General features: G+C 42.9%; 1 protein-coding gene across 1 annotated transcript in view; it reads left to right on the forward strand.

Annotated features, from left to right (window-relative positions):
* Positions 1 to 79: 79 nt before the first annotated feature.
* ACAD11 (acyl-CoA dehydrogenase family member 11) overlaps positions 80 to 27,940 on the forward strand; it is a 56,828-nt gene continuing 28,967 nt past the window's right edge. The window contains exons 1-13 of the mRNA XM_080934834.1: positions 80 to 285; positions 8,081 to 8,180; positions 10,139 to 10,264; positions 10,643 to 10,804; positions 12,673 to 12,837; positions 14,512 to 14,653; positions 15,142 to 15,263; positions 16,234 to 16,340; positions 17,690 to 17,816; positions 23,189 to 23,266; positions 24,456 to 24,594; positions 25,711 to 25,818; positions 27,495 to 27,593. Coding sequence (XP_080790960.1) covers positions 149 to 285; positions 8,081 to 8,180; positions 10,139 to 10,264; positions 10,643 to 10,804; positions 12,673 to 12,837; positions 14,512 to 14,653; positions 15,142 to 15,263; positions 16,234 to 16,340; positions 17,690 to 17,816; positions 23,189 to 23,266; positions 24,456 to 24,594; positions 25,711 to 25,818; positions 27,495 to 27,593 — 1,612 coding nt within the window. The 5' untranslated portion in view covers positions 80 to 148. The remainder of the gene's footprint in view (positions 286 to 8,080; positions 8,181 to 10,138; positions 10,265 to 10,642; positions 10,805 to 12,672; positions 12,838 to 14,511; positions 14,654 to 15,141; positions 15,264 to 16,233; positions 16,341 to 17,689; positions 17,817 to 23,188; positions 23,267 to 24,455; positions 24,595 to 25,710; positions 25,819 to 27,494; positions 27,594 to 27,940) is intronic.

The raw sequence follows: 27,940 nt of genomic DNA on the forward strand, positions 1-27,940 counted from the left end.
CATTGCTTAGCAACGTCGCACCAAAGTTCAGGTGATTGACTTCCCCTAAGCCCCGCCCAACCACGCCCCCAAGCTTTAGTATCTTCTGTCTTGGCACTACTTCTCTGCACAGTCTGTGGATTCCTCGTCTCTGTACACTGTGGCAATCATGGATATCATCAGTGACACTGTGGAGGTGCTACCCCAGCACAAGTTCGACATCAAGTCCTTGGAGGCCTACCTGAATCAGCACTTGCCCGGCTTTGGGTCAGATCGCCAGGCTGTGCTGAACGTTACTCAATACAGGTATCAACCATAGCCTTTGACTTCTGCTGGAACTTGTCTGTGCTTGGCGCTTTTCTTCTTTGGCCCTGGGTGGGTGTCTCATTTGCCCGGTCGCGAATTCTTCGCCTGCAAGGACGTTTCCTGTATTTTCTGAGGGGTTGGTGTCCTTTTTTTTAATTGACCTCAGTCACTTGAGGTTAGGTTAATAATGCCAGCTAAAATATACAAATTTAGATCCTAAACCTTCTACTTCACCGCTTTCAGCACCACTTGAGGCCTAAGTACTTGAAGCAAGGGAATTAAACTGGTTGTGACGACTCTGAGAGTACCTTTCCCCACTGACAAGTGAATCTGGTTTTACTCTGGTGTTTTACAATAGTTCTTAACTTTTATATAGTTCCAGTATAAAACCATTTACTATGGTTTCAGTAAACTGTGCCCGGCCTTTCTATCTGGGGGTTTAACTGATTTAACCGAGATCAAAGTTTCTTTCTTATAACATTTGCCTGTTCCCATTAGTCTTGAAAAGGAAATGAAGTCATTTAGGTGAAAGGGCTTACGCATTGAAATATCTGTAGAGAGGTGAAAGGAGGAATAGTTGACATTTCTAAATGTACTGCTTTGTGTTGTAAACAGACTAAAACAAATCAAAGTTCAAACTTCAATGACTAGTCCACTCTGGAATCTGGCCAGATTACTGTCCTGCTTTCAGATAAAGGTTATATATCCTCAAGTTACTGTAGCCCTGTGTTGGTTCAAAATAATTCTGAATTAAGCCAATGTTCACCAAATCCATGCTCAATAAATGAAATTAGTTGTGATACAAAAAGTACTTCTGAAGCCAAGCCTGGTGCTACATGGCTTTAATTCCAATAATCTAAAGATCTCTGGAAACTGGAGGCTGAGGAAAAATGATTGTGAATTTGAGGCCAGTCTGGGCATTGTAGCAATCCTTGTTCTCAAAAATGATTTTTTAAAAAAAAAATATATATATATAAGCTTGATTTAACATAGATGTATAGAAGTACATATTCAACAGAGAAAACACATTTGTTTCCAGAACATGTGAAAAATATAAAAATAAAGACACACTAAAACTACAAAAATCTCAAGAGACTCTTTTAAAAGTGTGGGCCAGTGATATGGCTTATCAAGTAAAGGCACCTGCTCCCAAGCCTGACAACCTGAGATAACCCATGGAAACCCATTGTGGAAAGAGAGAAACAATTCCTGCATGTTGTTCTCTGGCCCCCACGCATGTGCCACCAAATAAATAAATATAAAGGAAAAAACCCACACATTTTTACAATATAAGTCAAACTTTTTAACAGGATGAAAACAGCCAAGAAATAAAATGTAGAAACTACTTGCTTCATGTGTTGAAAAGCCAAGAGCTACATAGGTAATCGCTTGTTAAAGTTAAATGTATATAGATCATTTCTATATCTTAGCAAGAGTTGAAATATGACACCCAAAAAGTTCTGATTTTAAAAAAATCCAAAAAAAAAAAAGATCTAAAAGAAGGTGTGCAAGACCTTTCTATAGACCAGGAAAAAAAAAATCCTTACCAGGAGTTTTTAAAGAACCTTAGGAATAACATACATGAGCAGGAAAAGTCAGTATTGAAAAATTTTGCTTTTGTCCCAACTGATCTATAGATTCAAGGCAATGTCAATCAAAATTCTGGTTTTTTTCCTCTAATTTGAAAAAAAAATTGCTTCTAAATTTTATGTGAAAGACCAAAGGGTTAACATAAACATTAAAAAAAACGAGTGGGGAATCTGAATTAAGGTGACATATCATTAGTTAAATATGTCAATGAGATAGAGAGCCCACAAAACACCCACATGTTTATAGAACTTATTTGACAGTGCAGACACTTAGAATCAACTTGGGAGAAATGGGATGATCCACAGGTAAAAGACTTCAAGGGCTTGTGGTGGGATAGTTATTATCCCTGTGAAATGCTCTCTAAGGAAACTGTCATGCAGGCTATGGGCCTGCCTCAGTAAGCGGAGTGCCCCTTAGCATGCATGAAGCAAAGAGGTCAATCCCCCAATGCCACATAAGCCAGGAATAGTTTATGATGGTATTTGTAATCTTATGTCTTTAATGACCCATACTCATTAAAGTATGGGCCAGTATAGCTACCACTGACCAACACTTGACACTATCCTGTATAAATGAGGTCAGAAAGACAAGGCGTGCCTCTTGCCTCAGAAATATTACTTCTTTTTTGCATTTTATTGGATATTGTATGTATTTACATTTCAGATGTTATCCTCTTTCTGGGTTCCCCCCTCTCCCATTCCCCCTTCTCCTACTTTTATGAGGATTTCCCCACCCACCCACTCCCACCTCACTGCCCTGGCATTCCCCTACACTGTGGAATTGAGTCTTCACAGGACCAATGGCTTCTCCTTCTATTGGTGCCACACAATGACATCCTCTGCTACATATGTGGCTGGAGCCATGGGTCCCTCCTTGTGTGCTCTTTGGTTGGTGGTTAGTCCCTGGGAGCTCTGGGGGTTCTGGTTGGTTGATATTGTTGTTCTTCCAATGGGGTTGTAAACCCCTTCAGCTCTTTCAATCTTTTCTCCAACTCCTCCATTGAGATCCCCATGCTCAGTCTGATGGTTAGCTGCAAGCATCCTCATCTATATCAGTAAGGCTCTGGCAGAGCCTCTCAGGAGAAATCTGTATCAGACTCCTGTCAGCAAGCACTTCTTGGCATCAGCAACAGTGACTGGGTTTGGTGGCTGCATATGGGCTGGATCCCCAGGTGGGGCAGTCTCTGGATGACCTTTCCTTTACTCTCTGCTCCACTCTTGGTCTCTGTATTTTTTCCTGTGAGTATTTTGTTCCCCCTTCTAAGAAGGACTGAGGCATCCACACTTTGCTCTTCCTTCTTCTTAAGCTTCATGTAGTCTGTGAATTGTATCTTGGGTATTCCGAGCTTTTGGGCTAATATTCACTTATCAGTGAGTGCTACCATGTGTGTTCTTTTGTGACTGGGTTACCTCACTCAGGATGATAGTTTCTAATTCCATCCATTTGCCTAAGAATTTCATAAAGTCTTTATTTTTATAGCTGAGTGGTACTCCATTGTGTAAATGTACCACATTTTCTGTATCCATTCCTCTGTTGAAAGACAGCTGAGTTCTTTCCAGCTTCTGGCTATTATAAATAAAGCTGCTATGAACATAGTGAAACATGTTCCATGTTATATGTTGGAGCATCTTTTGGATATATATGCCCAGGAGTGGTATAGCTGGGTCCTCAAGTAGCACTATGTCCAATTTTCTCAGGAACCACTAGACTGATTTCCAGAGTGGTTGTACCAGCTTGCAATCCCACCAATAATGAAGGATTGTTCCTCTTTCTTCACATCCTTGCCAGCATCTGCTTTCACCTGAGCTTTTGGTCTTAGCTATTCTGACTAGTGTGAGGTAAAATTTTAGGGTTGTTTTGATTTGTATTTCCCTGATGACTAAGGATATTGAACATTTTTTTAGGTACGTCTCAGCCATTTGGTATTCCTCAGTTGAGAATTCTTTGTTTAGCTCTGTACCACATTTCTTAATAGGGTTATTTGGTTTTCTCATATCTAATTTCTTGAGTTCCTTGTATATATTGGGTATTAGTCATCTAGAAATATTATTTCTTAGAGTCAAGAAAAGTTCATACCAGGATATCAGGAAATAGTCTATAGAACATTCATGGTGTTGCTTGTAATAGAAAAACTTTTTAAAGCACAGTAATATGTATTAGGAGCAGAATGGAAGAATAAATTGCTCATTTGCATGCTGGACTTCCATCAGTGAAAATTATTCAACCACGGCTGTACATTGTAATGAGAATTTTGGTATCTTTTAAAAAACACATAAATATTATGGAAATATGTTTTTGTTTTAATCCAAGGTATGGAACACCCCCATTCCCCTCTATCCTTCTTTCTCTCCTACCAAGTGTTAGAGAATTGAAAGGGTGAAAGAAAAAAAAAAAACCACAAAGTAGCAAAGCAAAAACCACATAAAACTTTAAGAGAACAGTAAATATGAAATTCAAGACAGAGTCCTTCGGAGACCTGCTGAGGTCTTTGAGAGAGAATGTGATGTTGCTTTGCTGCAGCTATTATGCGTCTTCCAAATTTTGCAAACATTCTTTTTTTTCTTAGAGCTTTCAAGTATTAAGTCATTTGGGGAATATAAAATATAATTAAACAGCAATATAAACATTATATAGCTCATTACAACCAACTGTGTCATCTAGCCTTAGTGTATAATACATACCCAGCACTGGGGTTGCTCATCTGCAACTTCTGTCTATCTGAAGAAGATAGACAACAAAGAAGGATGATTTCTATATATTATGCGCAGGTTTGTACGTGCTGTGGGGTGATTGAAGATGCTGAGGACGTGGCAGGAAGGTTGTGTTGAGGAGGTAGCATTTAACAAAGACTAAAGGGGATGAGACCATGGAAGCTTTCCAGACAGGGGGACCACTGTATCGAAGGCCAGGGCTGAGAACCATGCTGTGTGTGCTGAGGAATACAGACCAGTGTGGACTAAGCACTGTAAGCAAGGGGGCGGGGGAGCCCCTTGGATTGTCATAAGGAATCTGCCCTTTGCTTTGAGTGGAAGTAGGAAAGGTTGAAGATTTTTGAGTAGAAGAGAAAATAATTTGCCATTGTTTTGAACAGAAATTCTGCTTGCTGTGTTAAGCGTTGGCTGAAGAGGACAAAGGTGGAAACAAGGCCACTATGTTACAGAATACTAGTGAGTAGTAGTTGATTAGGTTGGAAGGGAAGAGATAAGGGCTGTTCTTATTTGCTGTGGTAACTAAGTATGGGGTCAAAATGGAGGTGGCCATACAGGGTGTCATGGTTTGAGCGTGAAATGTCCCTGCAGGCTTGTGCATTTGAACTCTTGGTCCCTGTCTTCATTAGTTGGTGGAACTGAAGCAGGCAAATGTAGGCAAAGTTTCAGCACTTGGCACTCCAAGTGCCACTTTCTAGTGATGCACTTTGTACCTGGGACCCCTACCTGACTCAAGCTCCATGTACCTTCCCCTCCAGATAATGCAGTAGGTTGTTCCCTGATTACTGAATTTTTTGCCTGGTGTGTCCACTCGTATGTGTCTCAGAATATATGGAAAGTATCCTGGAATTAGATGCTAAAGGCCCATCCAGTCTGGATTAGTTTGGAGGGTGTACACCGAAGAACAACTTGTATCCTCTGAGTGAACTTTTAGGGAGAGCTAGTATTTCAGTAAATATTAAAAATATAAAATTTGGTTTATCTCACTTAAGGAGGTCTCACTCCTTAAGCCCGGCCCTGATACAGAGCCTCACGCACCTCTGTCACTCGGCCTGAGCCGCTCGGCCCGAGCTGCCCATGGCCCAACCCTGTTCACACAACTTCCTTCCCTTGGCAGTCTTCCTCTGCCCGCCTTCCGCCTTCTACCAGGGTGTTGGTTACCCCAAAACTCAACATAAACACAACTCTACAGCCTGATAGCTTTTTATATAGGTTTATGTATTCAACTCTCAATCCACAAACCTTCTACACAAGATTATATCAAATAGACAAAGATACAAACTGCCCTTCTATATGAGATACTAGACCTATAAAATCCTTAATGTTCATAGCTATTTAACACCAATCAATATTACCTGGGTCTAGCTAGTCCTTGGGAAACTCCACCTTGCCACAACTTCCATCTTCCATCCTCTGACCTCCTCAGACCTCTCTGCCCTCTCCACCTCCCTCACCCCGCCCAGTCACTGGCTTTTATTTTACTAATTAAAATGGGAAGGTTCAGATGAAGTCACCTCTTGAGCACGTGACTGGGCAGCCCTTCTTGGAGAAGTGGAATTTACATTGAAATACAAACAGCTTCAGGACAATCTACAAATTGGTATTTACCAACTTATGCCTATGCTTGATTGGATGTGCTTATGAGTGGAATCAAGTTCATTGTGGGAAAGTATATTCATAGTAAAGGCTGTCAAAGCAGAGAACCATTCTCAGTATGGCCCTTAGCAACCAATCAACCCTCTTCCTGAACCCACACAAGGAAGCCCCAAACAGTAAGTGCTGCTTTAGGGTACCCTTGCTCAAGTAGCCCACTGTTTCCTTGTATGAGACCCTATGCCATGTCTCTCTATAGAACTTCTTGCTGCTCTGACACTGATGTGCACTCTTTGAAGATACCCAAAACCTGGAAATACCCAGACCACTGACAACAGGACCTTTGGGACATGTGGTCTAGCTCATAGAAGTGGGTCGCAGGGCCCAGGCCTTGAAGGTCATATGTATTCCCAATGCCTTATTTGCCAAGATGTTAGAAGCATTTGCTGCAATCTCCTGCCACCACAGACTAAGCCACTATGCCATGTTTTCCCATGAGATAGAACATATATCCTGAAACCCTGAGCAAAATAAAAGGGTTTTTTTTCTGCCTTCCATAAACTACTTCCGACACACATTTCGTCATAGTGACAAGAAATGCTACTAATATTGAAAAAATATAAAAGTTCTGTTTTGTTAAGTTTCAGGATGGTTTTTAGACAGTTAAGTGAATTGTTAGAGTAACTAGATGGGTATAGATTCAGGGCAGAGACTTGGTCTAGACAGGTTTGGGAGCAGTTGACAGAGTAGGTATTGGAAGCCACGAAACAGAATGACTTACCTAGAAAAAGAATTTAGGGGGCTGTGGATATGGCTCTGTGGTTAAGAACACTGGTTGCTTGCTCTTCCAGAGGTCCTGAGTTCAATTCCCTGCAACCACACAGTGGCTCACAGCCATCCATAATGCGATTTAATGCCCTCTTCTGGTGTGCAACTGTACATGTAGATAGAGCCTCATATAGATAGATAGATAGATAGATAGATAGATAGATAGATAGATAGATAGATAGAGGTAGATAGATAGAGGTAGATAGATAGATAGATAGATAGAGGTAGGTAGATAGATAGATAGATAGATAGATAGATAGATAGATAGATAGAGGTAGATAGATAGATAGATAGATAGATAGATAGATAGATAGATAGAGGTAGATAGATAGATAGATAGAGGTAGATAGATAGATAAATAGATAGAGGTAGATAGATAGATAGATAGATAGATAGATAGATAGAGGTAGATAGATAGATAGATAGATAGATAGATAGGTAGATAGATAGGTAGATAGATAGATAGAGGTAGATAGATAGATAGATAGATAGATAGATAGAGGTAGATAGATAGATAGATAGATAGATAGATAGATAGATAGATATAGAGATAGATAAATATATGAAATCCAGCCACAACAGTACAGTGTTAAGAAGTTGAAGAGTTACAGGAGGCCACAGAGGAGTTTGAGAAGGAGTGGACAGAGGTAGAAGTTTGTCACGGCTTGTGCTAGTGGCCTTAGAAGGGCAACATAGGTGGAAAGATGATGAAAGCTTGCGGGATGAACTGAGATGGGTTTACGACAGACTACGGGGAAGCAAATTGCAGCTTCTGAAGTGAAGAGAGACTTAAACAGACTTCAGGATTAACTAGATATTTATATGCAGCTATAAGTGCTTAAGAAATCGTGCAAGAAGAGATTGTAGAACAAAGAACCAGAGAAAAAAAGAAGGATCTGAAATCCAATTGCGCGCACTGCTGTGGCAGCCTGCCCACGCTGCTGGCCGTACCACCGTGGTCAGCACGGCGCTGAGATACATGTATTTTGTCCCTGAGTTTTCTGAGACTTCAGTAGGATTTCGGGAAGGAGATATGTTTATAATTGACCTTTGAAACCTTTCTCTTTCCCCCCTAGGTCAGGACAGTCAAACCCAACTTTTTTTCTTCAGAAAGGTGCTCAAGCGTATGTCCTCAGGAAGAAACCACCCGGCTCTCTTCTTCCCAAAGCACATAAGGTATGGCACAGAAATGCAGCGAGCCTTTCTTCAACCACAGGTCACTGCCTCAGAAAAGCACAAGAACAATTTAGTCTGCATTCGAAGGCCTCATCACAATCACTGACCAATGCAAGTGCGCTTCACTTTTAATTAATTTCGCGTCCTTTTGTTTTAAAAAGGATCTGCGGTTGAAGGCTACAGCTGCGTTTACACTGTCATCCCTGTGGATAGGTTCATTGCTACTCATTTCTAGGTGTCTTCTTTTCCCTGCATACCAACAGTTATCGATAATGATGATCTTTACTTGATAAGTCAGTTTAATATAGTTACTTTGGTCATCTTATAATCATTCAGGGGTTAAAGAAAAGAGAAAGACCTAAACAGTCATTGTACAGTAGGCTTTAGGGTTTAGAGTCATCATGGGAAATTATAAAAGATGTCTGTTACAAATCAAGTTTTCTATTTATTCTGAGTTGTTCACAACCCAGTAAATACATAAACCAAGTTATTATGCCATACCTCATAAATGCATACAAACATGATTCGCCAGTCAATTTTTAATCTAAATCTTCCTGGTTGCAAAAACAGAAATTATCTCGAGATAGGTAGGGAGCAGGAGGGAACCTCCTGCAAGTCCTGCAAAATGTTCTCAGTACTCTCTGTATGTGTGGGTGGTACTGGAGTCGTGTGCTTTCCACTCATTCACCGGGAAAGACCGCTGTGGGTGGGTTTGCTATCGTAGTAACTGGAACACAGGTGCCCATTTTCCTGGCTCCACCATACTCCAGAAAACATGAAGTAACTTGGATGCTTTTAAAAAAGCAAACTGGGTAATTTTAGTAAATGTCAATATGGCATGACTGAAGGAAACACCCCACCCCCACCCTGCCTAGAAATGTCTACCTCAGAAGCAATCCTCTTTGAGTCTCCTCTTGAGTATGTCCCGCTAGAACAGCAAAACACCTCCTGCTCTCAGCCTAAGCACAGCTCCGTGGACCTTGTCTTAACTTCCTCAGCTTTCCCAAGTCTGTGTTTTAAAGGACAGCATCCCTGCTTTGCTGTCCATCTGCGTTGTAATCCCTAACCCCTTGTCCCCAACTCCCTATCACCCCCTCATTTCCTGACACATCTCTCTCAATAGCTCTTGGAACTACGGATGGTTCTCTCTTTGGGTTTAATTACTTCCCTAGTCCATAACTGCGTTACTCCTTGAACTGAAGCTGAGCAAATGTTCTCCCCTCCCTAGAACTGCTCGCTCACCCTGTCCCATCTGGAGTAAGGTACTTTCCACATGCTCAAATCATCCTTGCTCACCCGTGTTACAGCTCTGCTGTAAGCCAAGCCCTTGGGTCCTTTCTGGGTCTGCACATGTGTCCTCCCCAGGATATAAGTTTTCCTCTTCTCTTACTTGGGCTCCAGCTTTAATATCAACTTGCTTCTGGGTTCCTGGTTCCCCTCAGAGTTACCTGGGTCCTCAAAACAGACCTGTAAGTGTCTTCATGCCCCTTCCTGGGAAGTTTGCTCCTCCCTTGATAATCAGAAGAAAGAGGTGATTTTCCCTTCCCACGACCACTGCCTTCCTTCTCCAGCTCCTGGGTCTGACTAGAAGAACTCAATCCTGAGCCTCCTGAGAATGGTGAAGGGAGAGGTGAAGCCAACATGCAGGGAGCTGCTGAGAACACAGAAATGCCCTTAACAAAACCTGTGAAATATAACCAGACTGTGGCCTTTCTGCTACAAGAGCCAGTATTAAGCCTCATGCAAATGCCCATCCTTTTACCCCAGTTAAATTATGATGCTTTAGGGATGGCCTGATCTGTCATTGCGATGGCTGAAGAAGCTTCCTATGTAAGGGAATTGTTACTGTCAGCTCTGGGTTACTTATTGACACATGTTGTAGCCAATAGCCTTAGTTAAGGTTAGCTCACATGTAGTTATTAAATTTCTCTGTTTCTGGGTTTTATAATCCTATCTAGATTGATAGAGAATTCAAGGTCCAGAAAGCCTTGTTTTCCATTGGATTTCCTGTTCCCAAGCCTCTGCTGTTCTGCAACGATGCTTCCATCATCGGAACGGAATTTTATGTGATGGAACACGTGCAGGTAAGGAATCTTGCTTGGCTGGTGCTTTTATATCACTAACTTGTTTTTAACACTCCTCTAGGTGGCAGTAAAGAGCTACCAACAATTGTAGCCAAACAGGAAGGTGGAGATGTATATGTTCTTGGGCGAGGAGAGGGGGAGCTCTTCCACACAGAAAGAACAAACCACTAAGAGCAAATTCGAATTGTTTTTTATTAGAAGATGTGGGTTATAAGCAATTTAAAGCCTTCTGGCTCACTCGGGCATGTCCTTGAATTTTGCCTTTGGGATGTATCCACATCCATGTTGCACAGACAAGCCTATGCCTAACACGCTCTGTTGATTGCTGATTTTGTCTGTCAGATATTTTAAAACTGGCCGTTGTGATCACTCTAATAGGGTCGGATCTTTCGTGATTTTTCCATTCCTGGAGTTACGCCAGCAGAGCGTGCAGCTATATATGTGTGTGTGGTAGAGACCCTGGCCTGGCTACATTCTCTGGATGTACACTCACTGGAACTGGACACATATGGTACTGGAGTCGGTTACTGCAAAAGGCAGGTAAGCTGCCTATGTTAAAAAGTACTTCACGGTCTCAGAGATAATGCACTATGAATGACTAGTCAAAGTAAACCATGTTTGTGTGTGTGTGTGTGTGTGTGTGTGTGTGTGTGTGTGTGTGTGTGTGTTGAGTGGATGAACCTGTGTATGCATATAGTATGGCACATAGGTATGGAATGAGGGCCAGAAATTAGCCTTAGGTTTCATATCCAGGAGCCATCCACCTTATTTTTTAGGCAAGGCACCTCATTGGTTGACCTTAAGCTTTCTGCTTAGACCAGTGTAGCTGGCCAGTGAGTTTGGGGGTCTTCCAGTCTCTCCCCCTCAGTATTAGAATTCCAGGCATGTACCTACCACCTTGCCTGGCTGGCTTCCTTTGTCTTCCTCCTTTTCTTACTTTTTTCTCTTCCTGTGGGTTCTGAGGCCCAGGCTGCGGCCCCCATGCTTACCAGCAAGCCCTTTGCTGACTGAGCCATCTCCCCTCCCACTAAGTTCATTTTTAAGATAACCTACATTTAGTAAAAGCATCCATTCCTGCTTTTCACTCAGTTTACCAGTAGATTTTCTCAGTTCCCTCTTTCTGAGTTGTGCTAAGCAAGTTATCTATTAAGCTTTTGTCAATTTAATGCTTGTGAGATACTTTTTTAAATATATTAAGAAGTCAGGAATAGGTTCCTGCCCTAAAGAAGCTTGTGGTTGTTTCTAAGAGACCCATTCATGAGTCTCATACACATGAAGCTGGGAAATGGTCGATTTCTGAGTTTATTACCCTTTGGTAAATTGTTCAGCGTTCATTGCAAGAGCTGTATGTCCAGCACATGGGCATGGCCTGCCTGTGCTTGGGGGTGGGGAGGATCTAATGAGGAGTGTGAAGAATGGGATGGTGACCCTTGAAACCAAACACAAGCCAGACCAGGCTCTCATGGGCTGCATCCATCATAAGAACGTCCTTTGGGGGGAATGAGAGCATTCACTTGTGCTGTGTTGGGTGCCAAGTGAGCGATAGACATCCTCGTTTTTAAATCTCTGCAAAACTCATGAGACACAGCTATTATCCTCATTCTGCAGATGAGGAATTTGAGGTTTATACTGTCCCAATAATACACAGGTAAGTTCCACAGGTAAATCCCAGCCAGTAAGACCCCAAAGTTGAAGACCTTTGCTCTGTTGTACTAAATTGAGCAGGCAGACATTGGGCAATGAAGGGGGTTGAACAGCTGGATAATGTGGTCTCCTTTGTAAGAGGACTCTGAGGATAAATGGGTTTTGTTTGCTTCTAGTTCTAAGAGCAATGTAAAGTCTGCTCTACTCTTATTGGTACATTTAAAATGCTCTGTGGGTGAGGGAAAGGATGTTAATGGGAAAAGCTCTTTCTAGCCTTCATTGCCCCCCTTTCAGGGAGAAATTGTCTGCTTGTGGGGTGTGTGTGTGTGTGTGTGTGTGTGTGTGTGTGTGTGAGAGAGAGAGAGAGAGAGAGAGAGAGAGACAGAGACAGAGACAGAGACAGAGAGAGGAGAAAGAGACAGAGAAAGGGGGGATTATCTGTGCATGTGGTGTGTGTGAAGTTATCTCTGTTTGGGGAGGTTATTTGTATGCATTTCTTTCTTTCATGAAGTAGTTACCAAGTGAAGACCATTCTTGACACCTATGCCAGCATCTTTACTTCTTGTCCAATAGAAACCTAGGTAGGTAAAACGGAGCAAGCTGTAACAGACACCTGAATGTTTGGGGTTTCAGGCTGCTGGGAGTTTCATGTGAACGGGTTGGTTAAGCATTCAGGAGTAAGGTGGACTTGGGCTAGTCTTACGGTCACTGACTCAGAGCATCCTCTCTTTACCTCTGTCACTCTCTGGTTTATAAACCTCCAGGTGTCCACCTGGACAAAACAGTACCAGGCTTCTGCCCATCAGAACATTCCCGCCATGGACCAGCTCTCCACGTGGCTTATGAAGAACTTGCCAGATAATGACAATGAGGAGTGCCTGATTCACGGAGACTTCAAGCTGGATAACATAGTTTTTCACCCCAAAGAGGTACCGTGAGCCATGTGTGTGACACATTGTCTGACCGGAGACTGCATAAGGAAACCCGCCTCCCCCAGTGAAGGAACCCAGACCAGACTGTTGTCCCCACAGCTCAGACTGTCTCCAACTTAAAGCCTCTGGAGATGAGTCCCAAGGCTTTTATGACATGAGACTGTCTGCCTTTGGGGCTGGTCCAAATCTTAAACAGAATCACAGTCCTCACTTAAGCAGGACTTGGCAATCTCCGTGTGTCACTCTTGTCGAAAATTTTGATCTAATACTTGAAAATACCAGCTTCATGGAATAACATGGCTAGCATAATTCACATCAACAGGCATTTAGTGGTGAGCAACTCTGTGCTCAGAAACATTCATATTTCCCTTAACGAGAATAAAACAGACGGAAAGGAAAGGTAACTGGCAAACAGCAAGAGAGCAATCTTAGACCTGCATGACAACATACTATCCAAACAACCTATACAACTAGGCACAGAAGAAATGGCCCCGAGTGGACTAACGTGAGCAGTTCAAAATAAAAACCCCTGGGTGGAGAGATGGCTTAGCAGTTAACACTGGCTGCTCTCCAGCGCCAGAGAACCAGTGTCTCCTCTGGCTTCTTCAGCACTGCATGTGTGGGATGCAAGTCTGTGCAGTCAAAGCACACATGCACATAAGTGAAATTACATTTAAAATTACGGAAAGGTAATATAGAGAGGGCCTGAGAGTCTGTCCTCTGCATTCCTCAACAAAAGTCTTAACTAACCGGCCAGGTTCATGGCTGCTGCCCACCTTACTTCCCTTCCACTTCCTTCCTCTGCTTCCATCTTAGCTTCTGTGAGTGCCTGCCAAGCCCTGGCTCTGACAGCCCTTTCTACCTCCTTTGAGAACTCATTTGATTTTCCCTTTTCAGGCTCCATGATTCCTGCATGACTTAGTTTGACATTTTTACTCTGCAGGGACAATGACCACTATCAGTTAATTCAAAAACCGTTTTCTTTAGTATTTATTTAATTAAAATGTTTATATTGGAGGTGTGTGTGTATGTGTGTGTGTGTGTGTGTGTGTAGGTCAGAAGACGTTCCAAAGAGATTAGCTCTCTCTTGGTTATTTTATATAACTTACTTTAAAATATTATTGTTGTAATGGTCTATTTGTTTTATATATATATACATATATATATATATATATATATATACATATATAATTATTTTCATCACCAGAGCAAATGCCCACTTCTACATTAATTCTTAAAATATAAATATAATTAATCATTAAGACTTCTTCTTTTCTTGTATTCTTTTTGAGTATATTTCTTTTTTCTGATTTTTTATTAGACACTCTCTATTTACATTTGAGATGTGACCCCTTTTCCTCGCCTAAGACTTCTTCTTTACCTCAGTTCCTCCAGGCCGAGAGGTCAGAGCTGTGTTTGCATCTGTTTGTTAGCGGAGACATCAGGGCAGAGTGCTGGGGGATTGGCAGCCAGCAGTGGAACCAGAGGCTTTGGCTCTAGACAGTTGATGCTGTTTGGTTTTCATAAATGAGATGCACCGCCATGGGCAAAGACCACAAACTGTGTTTTGTGTTGCATTGTGATGGAAATGTGAGTGCTGGCTGTACTGTGTCCTCTGCTTGCTTATTCACTTTGTTCTGAAGCCAGTGTGTCCCGTGTGCCTCTTTGCAGTGTCGGATTATAGCGGTGTTGGACTGGGAGCTCTCGACCTTCGGCCATCCTTTGTCAGACTTAGCCCATCTTTCCTTGTTTTACTTTTGGCCCAGGACACTGTCCATGATAAACCGGGGCTCTTACATTCAGGAGAACACAGGTACAGTGGAACAGTCTTATAAAATCCTCTTTATTATTGCCAGAGCTGAAAGACATAAGTTGCTTGCAGTTTTGTGAAGCTTTTGTTCCTTAAAAAATATTCCTAATTCATCTTACTGGCTTTATCATCTCACTTTTTATAATCTGTGACAATACACATTTTTTGCATATAGTATACTTGGGAATCCATATGTAGAACAGGCTCAACAGTGACTGCATTTACACTGCATGCCACATTGTATCTTCTCAACAGTGACTGTGTCTACACTGCATGCCACATTGTATCTTCTCAACAGTGACTGTGTCTACACTGCATGCCACATTGTATCTTCTCAACAGTGACTGTGTCTACACTGCATGCCACATTGTATCTTCTCAACAGTGACTGTGTCTACACTGCATGCCACATTGTATCTTCTTGCTATGTCATTTTGAAATGTTCACTGTGGCATTCTTATTAAGGTGTATGCTGTGTGCTGTGTTTTATAGGAATACCATTGATGGAAGAACTGATTTCAATATACTGCCTTCGCAGGGGAATTGATCCTAATCTCCCTAACTGGAATTTCTTTATGGCCCTTTCATTTTTTAAATTGGCTGGAATAGCACAGGTACTTATTTTAAGCAAGTTTCACCATTTCTTTCTGATGTGCTGTGAGCTGTGTTTCTGGTTCAAGCCACTGTTTAGCCACTGTGCTTCTTCAAAAGTCAAGGCAGATGTAAGCAACATGTAAATTTAGAATTTACAACAACAACAAAAGACTTAAGTGGGAGGAAAATTTGAATGTCACATGAGTTATGACTCTTTTGTACAGAGAAGGTCGGTGAGAGAAGATGCAACGGCAATGGGAAAGGAGGGTGTGCCAGAAAAGCAAGCTAAAATCCATCTCTGTTGAAGACTGAAAAGTCTTCTCCCCTTGTTTAGAGTGGCAGCCACCTGGATTCATCCGGCATAGGTCTTCTTACCACAGTTAGCTCTTTCTAGAAATGCACACATGAACACACCAGAAGTGTGTTCCTATGATGATTCTAAAGCCAGTCAAACTGATGATGAAGATGAGCCATTGAGTCCGAGAAGAGCATGTGTTAGGTGGAAGCACAGAAGTGGAGAATTGTGAAAGAGCCGATCGATTGCCATTCAGGTCACACTGCTCAAAAGACAGTTTTACCCAAATTAGGAATCAAAAATGATAGTGAACAGGAAAGGTCATCTCATGGCCTCCTTGGTATTAGTGTCTGGTTCCACTCTGATTTCTGTGAAGGGAAGCAGTGATTGGTGCTGGCCTTGTGACCTGCAGGCTGCCTTGTTTGGGGCAGTGGCTCATTCTCAAGTTTGGCTTGAGTCATTAGTTATACTTTTGTCTGGATTAGAGTGTCACAACTACATGATAGGAGTGTGACTCTAACTCAGAGGCATACAGCATCCTCTGCAAGTAAGTTCACAGCCTCTGCAGTTTGACCAGCATCTCTGGAGTGCATGAGTTTAGCTCCCCACGTGGATCACACACTGGAAAGAATAATTGGATAGCTAAGGGACCATTCTCAATCAAATTTAATTGTCCCATGTTAATTTACTTGTAGGGAGTCTACAGTAGATACCTCATGGGAAATAACTCATCTGAGGATAGCTTTCTGACTGCCAATGCTGTGCAACCTCTGGCAGAAACTGGATTGCAGCTATCAAAAAGGTAAGGAAAGCATATGCTGTGGGTAATTCAAATTACAGCCTCCATTAGCCAGTCTCATAAGATCCCAGAGATCAGGAGACAGGCATGGGTCCTCACTATTCATTTAGTCACTGGGTGTGGGAAGCTTAAAACTTTAAGAAAATGGAAATTATATCTCTGCTATTGAGACTAGGCTGCTATTGCTAGTCAGGATAGTTTTCTAGTAAATCACTATATACCTAAAGAGATGTTGACCTAAAAAATGAAAAGAAAATGCCCATATTTATGACTAAATGTATTCTTTACCAATTTGAATATATAATCTTTTAAATATGTAAATGAACATGGTTTCTTATATTTGTTACTTACACATAACTATTTAAGTGACATTATTATGTTATTTATTAACTTAGCAGTAATACTTTGTCTTCAACGTTTTGCAAGTGTCTTTGAAACTGTGTCTGTATCAGGGCAGCATTTCTGAGGGACCTGAAACACCTTTCCAGCCACACTCCTGCTCCTTATACAGTAGATGAATATTACTAACCCCAGGAACATTTCCAAGCCCCACTGACCCATGATACAACATTGAAATAATTGGGTTGGGGGAGATTTTTTTGCTTACTTATTTTATGTATGTGAGTACACTGTCACTCTCTTTAGACACCAGAAGCAGGCATTAGATCCCATTACAGATGGTTGTGAACCACCGTGTGGTTTCTGGGTATTGAACTCAGGACCTCTGGAAGACCAGCCAGTGCTCTTAACCTCTGAACCATTTCTCCATCCCCAGGATAGTTTTGTTTTGTTTTGTTTTACATCTTATTTCTAGATTGCTCTGTGTGATTTTTTTTTCCAGCAGAACATGGGCTTCATTGTGTTTCTTATTAGTCTTTTAAGGTTCTCTTTAAGACACCCTGCAGTGATAACTGTGAAACATGTGTGAAGAATACTGGTCAGATTTGCACACACCTTCCTTGTTCTTTTGTGGTTTTGACAGCGGGCCGCACTAAGGCTTGCACTAATCAAGGCCATGTGAGGCTTGTGCTTTCCTAAGTAGCTCTTTAAGCCTTCAGCCTTAATGATCAGAACAAAGCAATTCCCCATTTGCTCCATACTATAAAAACATAGTCCATGGAGCTAAGGTCATAGCTCAGCAGTAGAGTACTTACCTGGTCTTTGCAAAACTCTGGGTTTGCTCCCTGGAGCCGCTGATGGCTAACAGACCCGAACTGAATAAGTCGAAGCCTTCTACATATGGCAGCCCACCTAAGGATATATTTGGATAGCTGGGAAGACCTTGCCTTATTTTAAGAAATATATAATAATGACTTCGAACACCTTTGTAACCTTTCTTTTCTTTGGCCCAGAACTCTCAGTACTGTACTACCACAGGCTGACGCTAAAAGCCAGCTGTTTGCACAGAGCAGGAGGGGCCAGGAAGTTCTCACTAGGGTGAAGCAGTTCATGAAGCAGCACGTCTTTCCTGCTGAAAAGGTACTGTGTGCAAGGACTGTCGGCAGGTAGTTCTTTCCTGACAGTCGCCTCCCCCCGCCCCTGTGCCCTCCCCCATTCTCTCACTTCCCTCAGTTCCATAGTCTATGATTGCAAATTGGGGCAAAGGGACCGAGCTCTGAGAGCCTGCATAGATTGGAGTTAAACGTTACACCCAGTTGCCTTTCACCTTGAGCTTTTGTTACTTTAAATGCGGATGCTTTGAGAATTTGAGGACCACAATCTCTCCCAAATAGACATGGCCATGAACTTTGGCCTGTCATTTCAAGCCACATAAATATGACCCTTCCTTTCCCTCATAAGCTATCACTATAAGGGGTCACAGTGAAGTTCATGGATTGTAGTGAGGAAACATTCATCCAGGAAAGACTTTTGTACTGGGGACCTTATGACAAACTGGACACCTGAAGAGCAGCTGGGAGTAAGAACAGGACAGACAGGGTTTACACCCCGTGGAAGGACAGGTGAGGGGAGGAGATAAACGCTCTGAAGGAAAGGAAGGTGCACTTCTCACAGTGTGTGAGGGCCGAGGGCCAGGCTGTGCATGCGAGGTGATTGTAAAGGCTTGCTTCCATTCCATACCTGCTGGAGATTGGTGGCCTTGTGCTGGGTAGTTTGTGTGGCCTCACTTCCTTCTGCAACATGAGTAAGTTGGGTACACCTACAGTAAATCCCGTTGTAACTACCTGCGGTTCTGAGGCTCTCGAGCTGGGCTAGAGCCAAAGGAAGAACTCAGAAGACCAAGATTCTCTCAATGATATTGAGAAGGAGGATGTGTTTATAGGGACATTAGTATTATTAAGCTATAGGTATCATATTGGTAAATATCTTGCTATGAATGTTTTATCATAGAGAAAGATACAGTTTCTTCAAAAATAATTAAGTATTAATTCTAAAATTGTTACCTCTCCATTGACACTGAGTACTTTTACCCTAGCTAGTGTGTGTCCAATTTTGAGTTCAAAATTAAACTTTTAAGTATCAAAAGGGGCAAACAGCACCTTTAGTTCAATATGGTGGTCTGAATACACCATTATCCTTCTGCAAATAAAATTCAGTTGAAGCTTTAGAACATTTAAATTTTAGGACAATGTAATAAATTAACAAGAGCAGACAAGGGGCCACCAGAGAAGCCAATGCAAAGTAGATCTGAGAGACAGGGTAGGTCATACGAAGAGCGGATCGTCATAGAGGACACTGCATCTTGAAAGGACTTAGGGAGGAAAGTGGGCTTTTTCCACAAAGGCAAAATAGGTGATTGGGTGACAGGAAGAGCAAGGGGCAGCGAGAAGTCACGGTGAAGTATCCAGTTTCTTGGGCTGATCTCTGTCAACTAAAACAGCAGCTGTATCTGTCCCAAGAAGAAGGCTGTCACAGCACGTTATGTTTGGTGGAAGCCAGGCTCCAGGACCATGAGCGAGCTAGAGCAGCACCCTGTATTGTTTGGTTCTTTGTCTGCTTGGTGGAGTTTCCAATGGAGAGCCCAGGTCACCTATCAGTTCATCTGATTTTATGTCCCCACACCGAATCAAAGCCCGTCTGCCACACACCCGTGCCTGCACCCAGCCCTGGTTCTGAAATCAAGCCTAGATCAGCAGCGGGAAGAAAGGAGTTTTCTCTTTCATCTGTAAATGTGACCAGGTGTTCCTGGCTGGCACTGCAGCTGGGAAGGGAGGGTTTGTGGTGCCTCTGAACTCAGTGCCACTCAGCTGTCAAATGCGTGTGAAGAACTCACAGTGAAAGTAAAATCACAGAACCCAGCAGAGTGTAGGGAGTGAGAGCTGTCCAGGCTTGTGTGTGTGGTAAGGAATGCCACTTTGTATTGGCAGAGCTTTTAAATCTATGTCTGTACACATCAGATGCATGGCACATCTGATAGCGGCAACATGTCTCCACTCAGATACCTGTAACAACCTGTGTAGTTTCATCCTGTAGAGGATCGGAACAGCTAATCCCCAGCTGCGGGACATAATCTGAAATGACTGGCAGACAAGTAGCTAGCTTTTCTCAGAATAAAAGAAAAAACATTACATTCTTTTCAATGTTATTACAACTGAGGTGCCAAACCAACACTGGGGTGTCTAGAAAATTATACTGTGTCGTGTTGTGCAGCAGCATTTAACAGCACGTATCTTTAGCTACTAAAATTCTTGGTGGCTTTTTAAAATATTTTTTATGTAATTTTCCTTGCCAAGAAAAAGTAAGGTTGGCAAGACTATTTCTGTGACCTTTTGAAACTCCCCAGTAGCCTAAAATGAACACATCTCTGAAACTGTGCTAGGTCAGTTCTTCCTTTGAAACCCAGTGACGAGCACTCACACTCCACGGCAGGATAGAACAAGCAGCGCAGTGGAGGGGCACACAAAGTGATGACCTCACCAGAGGTGAGGGAGCCTCTTCATGGTCACCAGATGATATGAGTAAATTCGGGGACCCTTGTGGAGTTTGTGGTCTCATTATTAAAAGACTTGTAAAAGTGGACCCAAATGGAAGCTTGGAGGCAATCTCATTAGACTTAAGGAAAGCAGCCATGGCCGGCAGGTTGTAACCTCAGCAGCTGCTCAGAGGAGAGAAGAAAGCCATGCCGCTTAAGGCATGAGGGCGCATGATGTACCAGAAAAAATGTGCTTTGGTTCGGGCCAGCATCCAAAGAAAAGGAACGGGGAAAGTTGAGTCAGAAAGACCAGGCTAAACCCCAAGGTGGCTCAGCTCATGGGGATCTGGGCTAGGGGCAGTTAATTCCAGGAAAGAAAGTTAGTAGTCATTCATTAAAGAAGTGATTAATTATCCCTCCTATCTCTTTAGCATGGCTTAAGATGAACCCACCCTCCTGTGGCATGTAAACACAGGTATAATTTGACTTCTCAGAACTGTAGTGTCATAAAGAGGTAGGAAGAAGGAAGACATCATAAACATCTTTTATGATATATTTATTACCAAGCACAACAGCACTGACTTTTTCTGGCCACCCTAGGATGGGCATCATGTGCAACTCCAGCATGCCTTCTGATGTAACTGACCTCCTGGGAGGTGTGACAAGCACTCTCCGTCCTGGAGCCTTTGAAGATGCAGGCCTCTGCCTTGTATAGCATGGACTCCAGGCAAGCCTTGCTTTCCCAAGAGGAACATGGTAGTTCATTGTCGAGAGCAGTGCCGTTTGTGGAAGAATAGTCTACAGTAACTTGATGATACACACAAAAGTTTTGACAGTAACCATGACCTTTAACCTCCTTAATTCTCTTAGCTGAAGGGTAGAGAAAGTAGTTGATACAGAGTTGCTGTATTCATAAATATATCTCTAAACTATGGTAGAACTATCACCCAGTATTTTTACTGTACTCTCTTAGTTGTACAAATCAGAGGTTACTGTTTAGCCTGAATAGTGTAATTTAGACTTTACCACGTTGTTATTACTCTATCATTCATTCTTGCAACTCATATGTTTCCCTTGGAGCCAAGTTCCTTTGCTAAGAGTCTGTGGGAGCTTTTGTTGTGGTCATTTGGTTGGTTTTTGTTTTGTTTTGTTTTATTGAAGGCATAAGTAGTACCTTGCCTATTGATAATACTTTTATTTTGTTCTAATTCTTTAATATTCAATGTTATGTTTTGAGACAGGGTCTCCCTAATTAGTTCATTCTGGCCTCAAACTCATGATCCTCCTGCCTCAGCTTCTAAAGTGCTAAGATTATAGGTATGTGCCACCACCAGCAGCAGCCAATAGTTTGGGATATGAATTCCAAGTTGTTAATTACTTTCTCTCAGTAGTTGAAGATATTCACCCTTCAATTTCTTTTTAACATCGTAATTACATTTGTTCATAGGTTTGTGGGGTTTATGCATCTTGAAGTCAGGTTCTAGGGATCGAACTGTGCCCTCTGAGCCGCCTGTCCTCTTCATTGTTGCCGTGGGAGTCAGCACTCAGGCTCCATGCTCCACTGTGTCCTTCTCATTCATACTTTTCTGAGTTTCCTTTACATCTCCCTACTGTGTTCTTCGGTCCTCCAGAGTCTGCTGTTACCTAACTTGGAGAGTCCGAGAAATCCCTGGAGAACTCTTAAAGACCAGACGCCCCAGACTAGCCAAATTCTTGAAGGTGCGCTCCTGCTCCGCTGGTCCACAGTCCCCTCCGGGGGTGAGCGGACTTCCGGTCCCACCAGCCTTTAAGAAACTGCTGTAACCTTAAGCTCCATTGCCAAGGCCTTCGTTTCCTTGGGTTGCCTTTCATATTTGTTTTGTCGGTTTTAGTAGCCCATTGTGAAACTTGTAATTCCTTTCTTTTTTTCTTGGAATCTACTCACCACAACTATTTTATTCTGTAAATGTGAGCAGTATCAGTGGTTGGAAGGAAACATGGCTATTTTTGCTGATTCTTGCCTGTGGTGGCTGGTTTCCTGCAGTGATTAGGGATTTTTCAGGATGGACTGTGGGTTGAATTATTTTCCCCGAAGGAGTTACATGAGCTTTTGTACAAAGCTCTTTCCTCCAGAAGGGCTGGTTTATTCCAGCCACCGCTTGAGGCCACTGCTGGAAGAACACTGTAAACTTCATTGGAGTTTGAGGCTTGAGGGCCGCATGGGTCTGGCATTTGGATCCCATGCGTGAGTGAAGGCAGGTTTCAGGACCCGACATTTCTTCTTTCTATTTCACTGCAAACTAAGAGCTGTGTGGGGGCTTTCTCCCCATGGTGTGCCTCCAAGGGTGTGTGTGTGTGTGTGTGTGTGTGTGTGTGTGTGTGTGTGTGTGTGTTCTATTTGTTCCCCTCTTGGGTTTTACTTCTCAAGCCTCCTGGCTTTGATAGAATGAAATGTATGCTCTGTCCAGCCGCTGGCCTTGTCATTAGCCTGTGCCCTGCTGATGTGGCTCATCGAGAACCAAGGCCTAGGTCAACCTCCACAGCCCAGAGGACAAACTTTACCTCCCATCAGCCCGGCCTGTCTGAAGAATGAAGCCTTTTGATGTTTTCTTTCAAAACAATCAGAAGTGACTTGATGTATCTTCAATTGATAACACTTCATCCTTTTCAGTTGAGGGGTATCTGCATCCACTGTGTACCGTGTTGCTGGAAGAGGAACATGTAAACCTTGGGTATAAGATTATTTTTGTCTATCACTGTCTAACATTAAGGCAGCATAATTTTTTGATGAGCAAACAGAACTTTTGTTATTCTCCATCAATTATTAAAAAGAGACATTAATAACCAGGATGGTGACAGGTGCCTGTAATCACAGCTCATAGGCAGCCAGTCTGCACACGCGCACAAATACACACACACACACACACATACACACTCACAGTACTTGTGACTGTTATTTTGTATTAACTTGGCCTAATCATTTTCCCTTCCCTGTCTTAAGGAAGTAGCTGAATACTATGCTCAAAGTGGAAACTCCACGGAAAAGTGGGGGCACCCCTTAGTGATCGAAAAACTAAAGGTAAGAGAGACAAGAAGGCACTCAACATGGGGAGCTGCGTGTTTGGAGGAGCCTTAATCACCGTTGTTGTTGTGTAAAGGATCACTACAGTGATTGATCAGACTGGATTCAGCTTGTGGCAATCCTCCTGCCTCTGTTGCCCAAGTGTCTGGATGATAGGCAGGATAGCTCATGCTCCAGGAAGAACTTTCCTTTTTGTGTTTTGCTTTTGGGGGGGTTGTTTTGTTTTGTTTTTCATCTTTTGTTTTTCAAGATGGGGTTTCTCTGTATAGGCCTGGCTGTTCTGGAACTTGCTTTGTAGACCAGGCTGGTTTCAAACTCAGAGACCCACCTGCCTTAGCCTCCCAAGTGCTGGGATTAAAGGCATGTGCCACCATGCCTGATTATCAGAAATAACTTTCTTAAAATAAAGATTTTTTAATTTGGATTTTTAAAAGTCGTATTTGTTTGTGGTGGCTCACACCTGCAATTCTAACACTTTGGAGGGAAGCTGAGGCTGAAGATGGAGGATTGCTGCAAGTTAGATGCTAACCTGGGCTACATAGTGAGTCAGGGCTGCAGTATGAGTCCAGTTTTAGATAGAAAGAAAGGAAGGCAGGCAGGAAGCGATGGAGGGAGGGAAGGGCGGGGAAGGAAAGGGATAAAAGAGTCTTCTGCTAAAACTGAGCTACCTGGTATCCTGAATGTGGTTCTGATGCAATAGTCTCTTTGTCCTGCTCCTCACTAACCATCTCTGAAGTGAGCAGAAGTCAGAGCTGTGGGACACAGAGGCTGGGCTCTGACATAGTGGAAGACCTCCCCGCTTGTGCATGCAGGGCCCTGGGTTTGTCCAGCACGGAGAAGACTAAGCAGGACATATGGGCAGTGTGGTGTCAGGTCACATGTCATGTTTTCAGATCTTACTAGCAACACATGTAAGATTTACACTCAAAAGTGTGTGCGGCGGTTGTAATCACTCTGTTTGAACTGTGCAAATTTAGTTTTAGATCCAAATCTAAGGAAGCCTGGAAAGCAAGACATTTCCTTAATTATTAAGCAACAACTGACTTTCAATGAGTTAACACAGAACACAATACAATGAAGCAATTCCACAAACGCTCTTTAAACTTCAAAATGTATTACCGCCAGTAACTTTAAAATAAGCTATTTTCTTTGGTAAATTTTGATCACTTGTCCATCCTCTTGACAGGAAATGGCCAAAGCAGAGGGCCTGTGGAACTTGTTCTTGCCTGCTGTGAGTGGTCTCAGCCAGGTGGACTATGCCTTGATTGCTGAAGAGACAGGAAAATGCTTTTTCGCTCCAGATGTTTTTAACTGCCAAGCACCAGGTTCCTACTAGTAGTTTCCTTTAATACTTTGAACAGGGTTTCAAATCTCGTTATTATTAGAAGGTTTTTCCTGTACAAAGTCATTCACTTACAAATTTGGGCATAATTTTACAGCTACTCCGAATGCAATATACAAGTGGGTTTGGGGGCCTCAGTGGGTGGTTCTTTTAGTCATCATCATCATCATGTTAAGACTAATAGGCAGAAGTAGCCACCAAGAGGACTGGTTATGTAAACGCCCACTTCCTGGTTGGGGTTGGATATTTCTGTAGCTAATTAAATTCCCAGTCTCTCCATTGTGGGAAGGAGACTGCTTTGTTTCTGTCAGGGGCTGGAAGCCATTACCAGAACACTGTAAAGTATTAATTGGCAGGATTTCCTACTGCCTTTTATTGTATGGCCCTGGAGTTAAGGCTGTCCCCAGAAGAGTTGGCACCATGTTGGACAGACAGAAAGCGTATGAAAGTGTAGTGGCTCTCTGAGAGAGGCGACCAGGTTTAATAAAGTGGCTGCATGTTAAACTGACTCCCTTGTATGGGAAATTCAGGTTAATTGATAGGCTTCTGATCACGCTCATTCCTGGCATGGCCTTCCTTCTGTCTGCACAAGTCTCTCAAGTCTCTGCCACCCTGCGCCGTATCGGCCAAGAGGCTATGGTAAGGGAAACATGTCCTCAGTGTCTGAAGGTCTTATCCCAAACCTGCCATGCTCTCATGACATACTGCACATGCTGTGTGATTTTACATAAAAGGAAATGAACCAGTGACCCTGAAGTTCAAAGCTTTTTTCCCTACTCCTCCTAATAAGACAGGACTTATATTGTGACCCAATGTGTAGCACATACAGTTACACACATGGGTTTGTAGGTAGATGGATACATATTCCTCTGCTTATATTTATCTAACACAGGTCTCATGAAACCACCTTTCCTTGTAACCTTCAGATGAACTAAATGCCACGTGGTGCAGCATGCCACCATTACGTGTTACAGTTAATGTACATCTCAGAATAGTTTCAACAGATACTGTATTCGAGAAGAATTGCCTGTATCGTCTTCAGAAAGGTGGATTTAGGACTGGTGGTTTCAAGGGGCAAACGCTGTGTTCTCACTTGCAGACACGGGCAACATGGAGGTTCTGCACCTGTACGGCAGCAAGCAGCAGAAGCAGCAGTGGCTGGAGCCTCTCCTGCGTGGCGACATCACCTCCGTCTTCTGTATGACAGGTAGGAGCGAGCCACGGCCTGTCTGCTGCCGTCACCACCTCGAGATTAGTGTGGAGGATGGACTGAAGCAGTGTGGGATGCAGGTCGGCTGCAGCCAACTTTGTCCACAGCCAGAAATATGTTTCTCCTGGGTCTGGTTTGGGATGCTGGCATGTTTACGTGTGTAAGAGGAACCGCCCTCCTTCGGCAGGGTCCCAGCTGTGTCCTGGTAGCTCGCTTCAGCATCAGTAGTGGGGGATGTCTTTAAATTACGCTGTTTCTACAATTGCTGTGCCTGGATATTCATCTCTGTTGTATCTATATGAAGATAAACTACTCAACTGTCCCATAACCCTAGCAAAACATAACTTAGGCCTGTGGAAAGATTTCTGAAACCACAGTGTGGAGCAGAAAGCCAGGGGCATGCTGAGGAGAATGATGTCGACACACTTGTGCCCTGGAGAAAGTAATTCAAAAGTTCCCTTAAAGATGAAAATTATCTTCTCAAATTGAGTTTAGAATTAAATTCAATTTGGTTTGGTCATAATGTAACCTTTCACTGATGGCCAGATTTTATTATTTTCTACAACTGTTTATATAATAACAAAGTTCTTTCTACTTGAATCATCAAAAGGCATGCATTGACCACGTATGGAATGATGTAATAATAGTGTTTGCAAAGCACCACGCTGAGGTTGTGAAGTGAGCCTTTCAACCCTGTCTCTAAAAACAAAATGCATGAAGTACCCAAGGTCTCCTTTAAAGGAACAGGAGGGGGCTGGGGACACGGCTCTGTGCAGTGTTTGCCACACTGTGTGGACCTGAGTTCCAGTCCCAGAATCTACATAAAAAGTCTGGTACTGTAACATGCAGTGGTAATCACGGTACTGGTAGATGGAGGAGACAGGAAGGATGGAGGAGCCAAGCTAGCCAACCAGGCAAGGATAGACCCCGTCTCCAAAGGGAGGAGAAAGAAAGGTCCAGGGTGGACAAGAACCTGAGGAGAAATGACAGCTCAAGTTGTAAGCTGAGTTCATATATACATGTGTTTCAATATGTGAGCATACACACACACATTCATACACACAACACAAACCAAAAATCAATAAAGAAGCCTAAGAGCGATACAGGAACAAGGAGTGAGCTGACTGATTCCTACATGTCACACAGTAAGCAGAATGTATGGGTGTTAAAGGTTTTGGTACAGGAGGCATTCTGGAGACCTAAGTGTTGAGAAGATTTGAATGTTCCAAGTGGGGCCTGGCCAACACATTCCCAGTAGCACAAACAAGGCACAGAGAGAACTGGCTAAGGACAGTAGAGAAATCCATCCTGCCTGTAAATAAAGCAAATCCCCATTGTGGAAAGTCAAAGTAGTTGTTTTTTATCTATTTTTGGTGATTAGAAGAACGACAACTCAGTTGCCTGCAGACTCAGACTTAAGTAAAGGCCTGGGGAGCACAAATTGTCAGTACTAGCCCTACACCCCACCCCTCCATCTTCCCACTCGGTGGTATTGAATGCCTACACTGTCTATTCGGAAAAGAACAAGAGGAAACAAATAAAAAGAAAGATTAAAAAATAAAATAAAAACCAGCGTGCCTCTGTCCTCGAAAAACTTGTGCTTTCTGCCTAAGCCTCTTTGGCTAACGGCTGCTTTCTGCCCGCCTGTAAATCAAGCCATTGTTCCTTTCTAGAGCCCAATGTCTCATCAAGCGACGCCACAAACATCGAATGTAGCATCCAGAGAGATGGAGATGGCTATATAGTTAATGGCAAGAAGTGGTGGAGCAGTGGTGAGTGCTCTCTGTGGGCGTCACCCGTGGGCGGGGCGGGGCGGGGCGAGGCGAGGCGGGGCGGGGCCAGGGTTCCCACTCACTGCTGCAGGATCACAGCTGTAAATTCTGTCTCTGAAACACTAACCTTAGAAACAGTACCAAGAGAAAAGGTAATTTGGCAAGTTGTGGGGTCTAAGGTGTGTGGTAATGGTAGAACACAAGCTTAGTGTGTGTTTTGGGTTCAGTCTTAAATGTCAGAGACAGTGGTATATATGGTACTTTTTTTTTTTTTTTTTGACGTCCCTCTATTTGGCATGTTTTGCTTTTATATATAATATAGATAATACAAAAATAATACCCTGAGG

Source organism: Micromys minutus, assembly GCF_963924665.1.
Source record: "Micromys minutus genome assembly, chromosome: 21".
Lineage (NCBI taxonomy): Eukaryota > Metazoa > Chordata > Mammalia > Rodentia > Muridae > Micromys > Micromys minutus.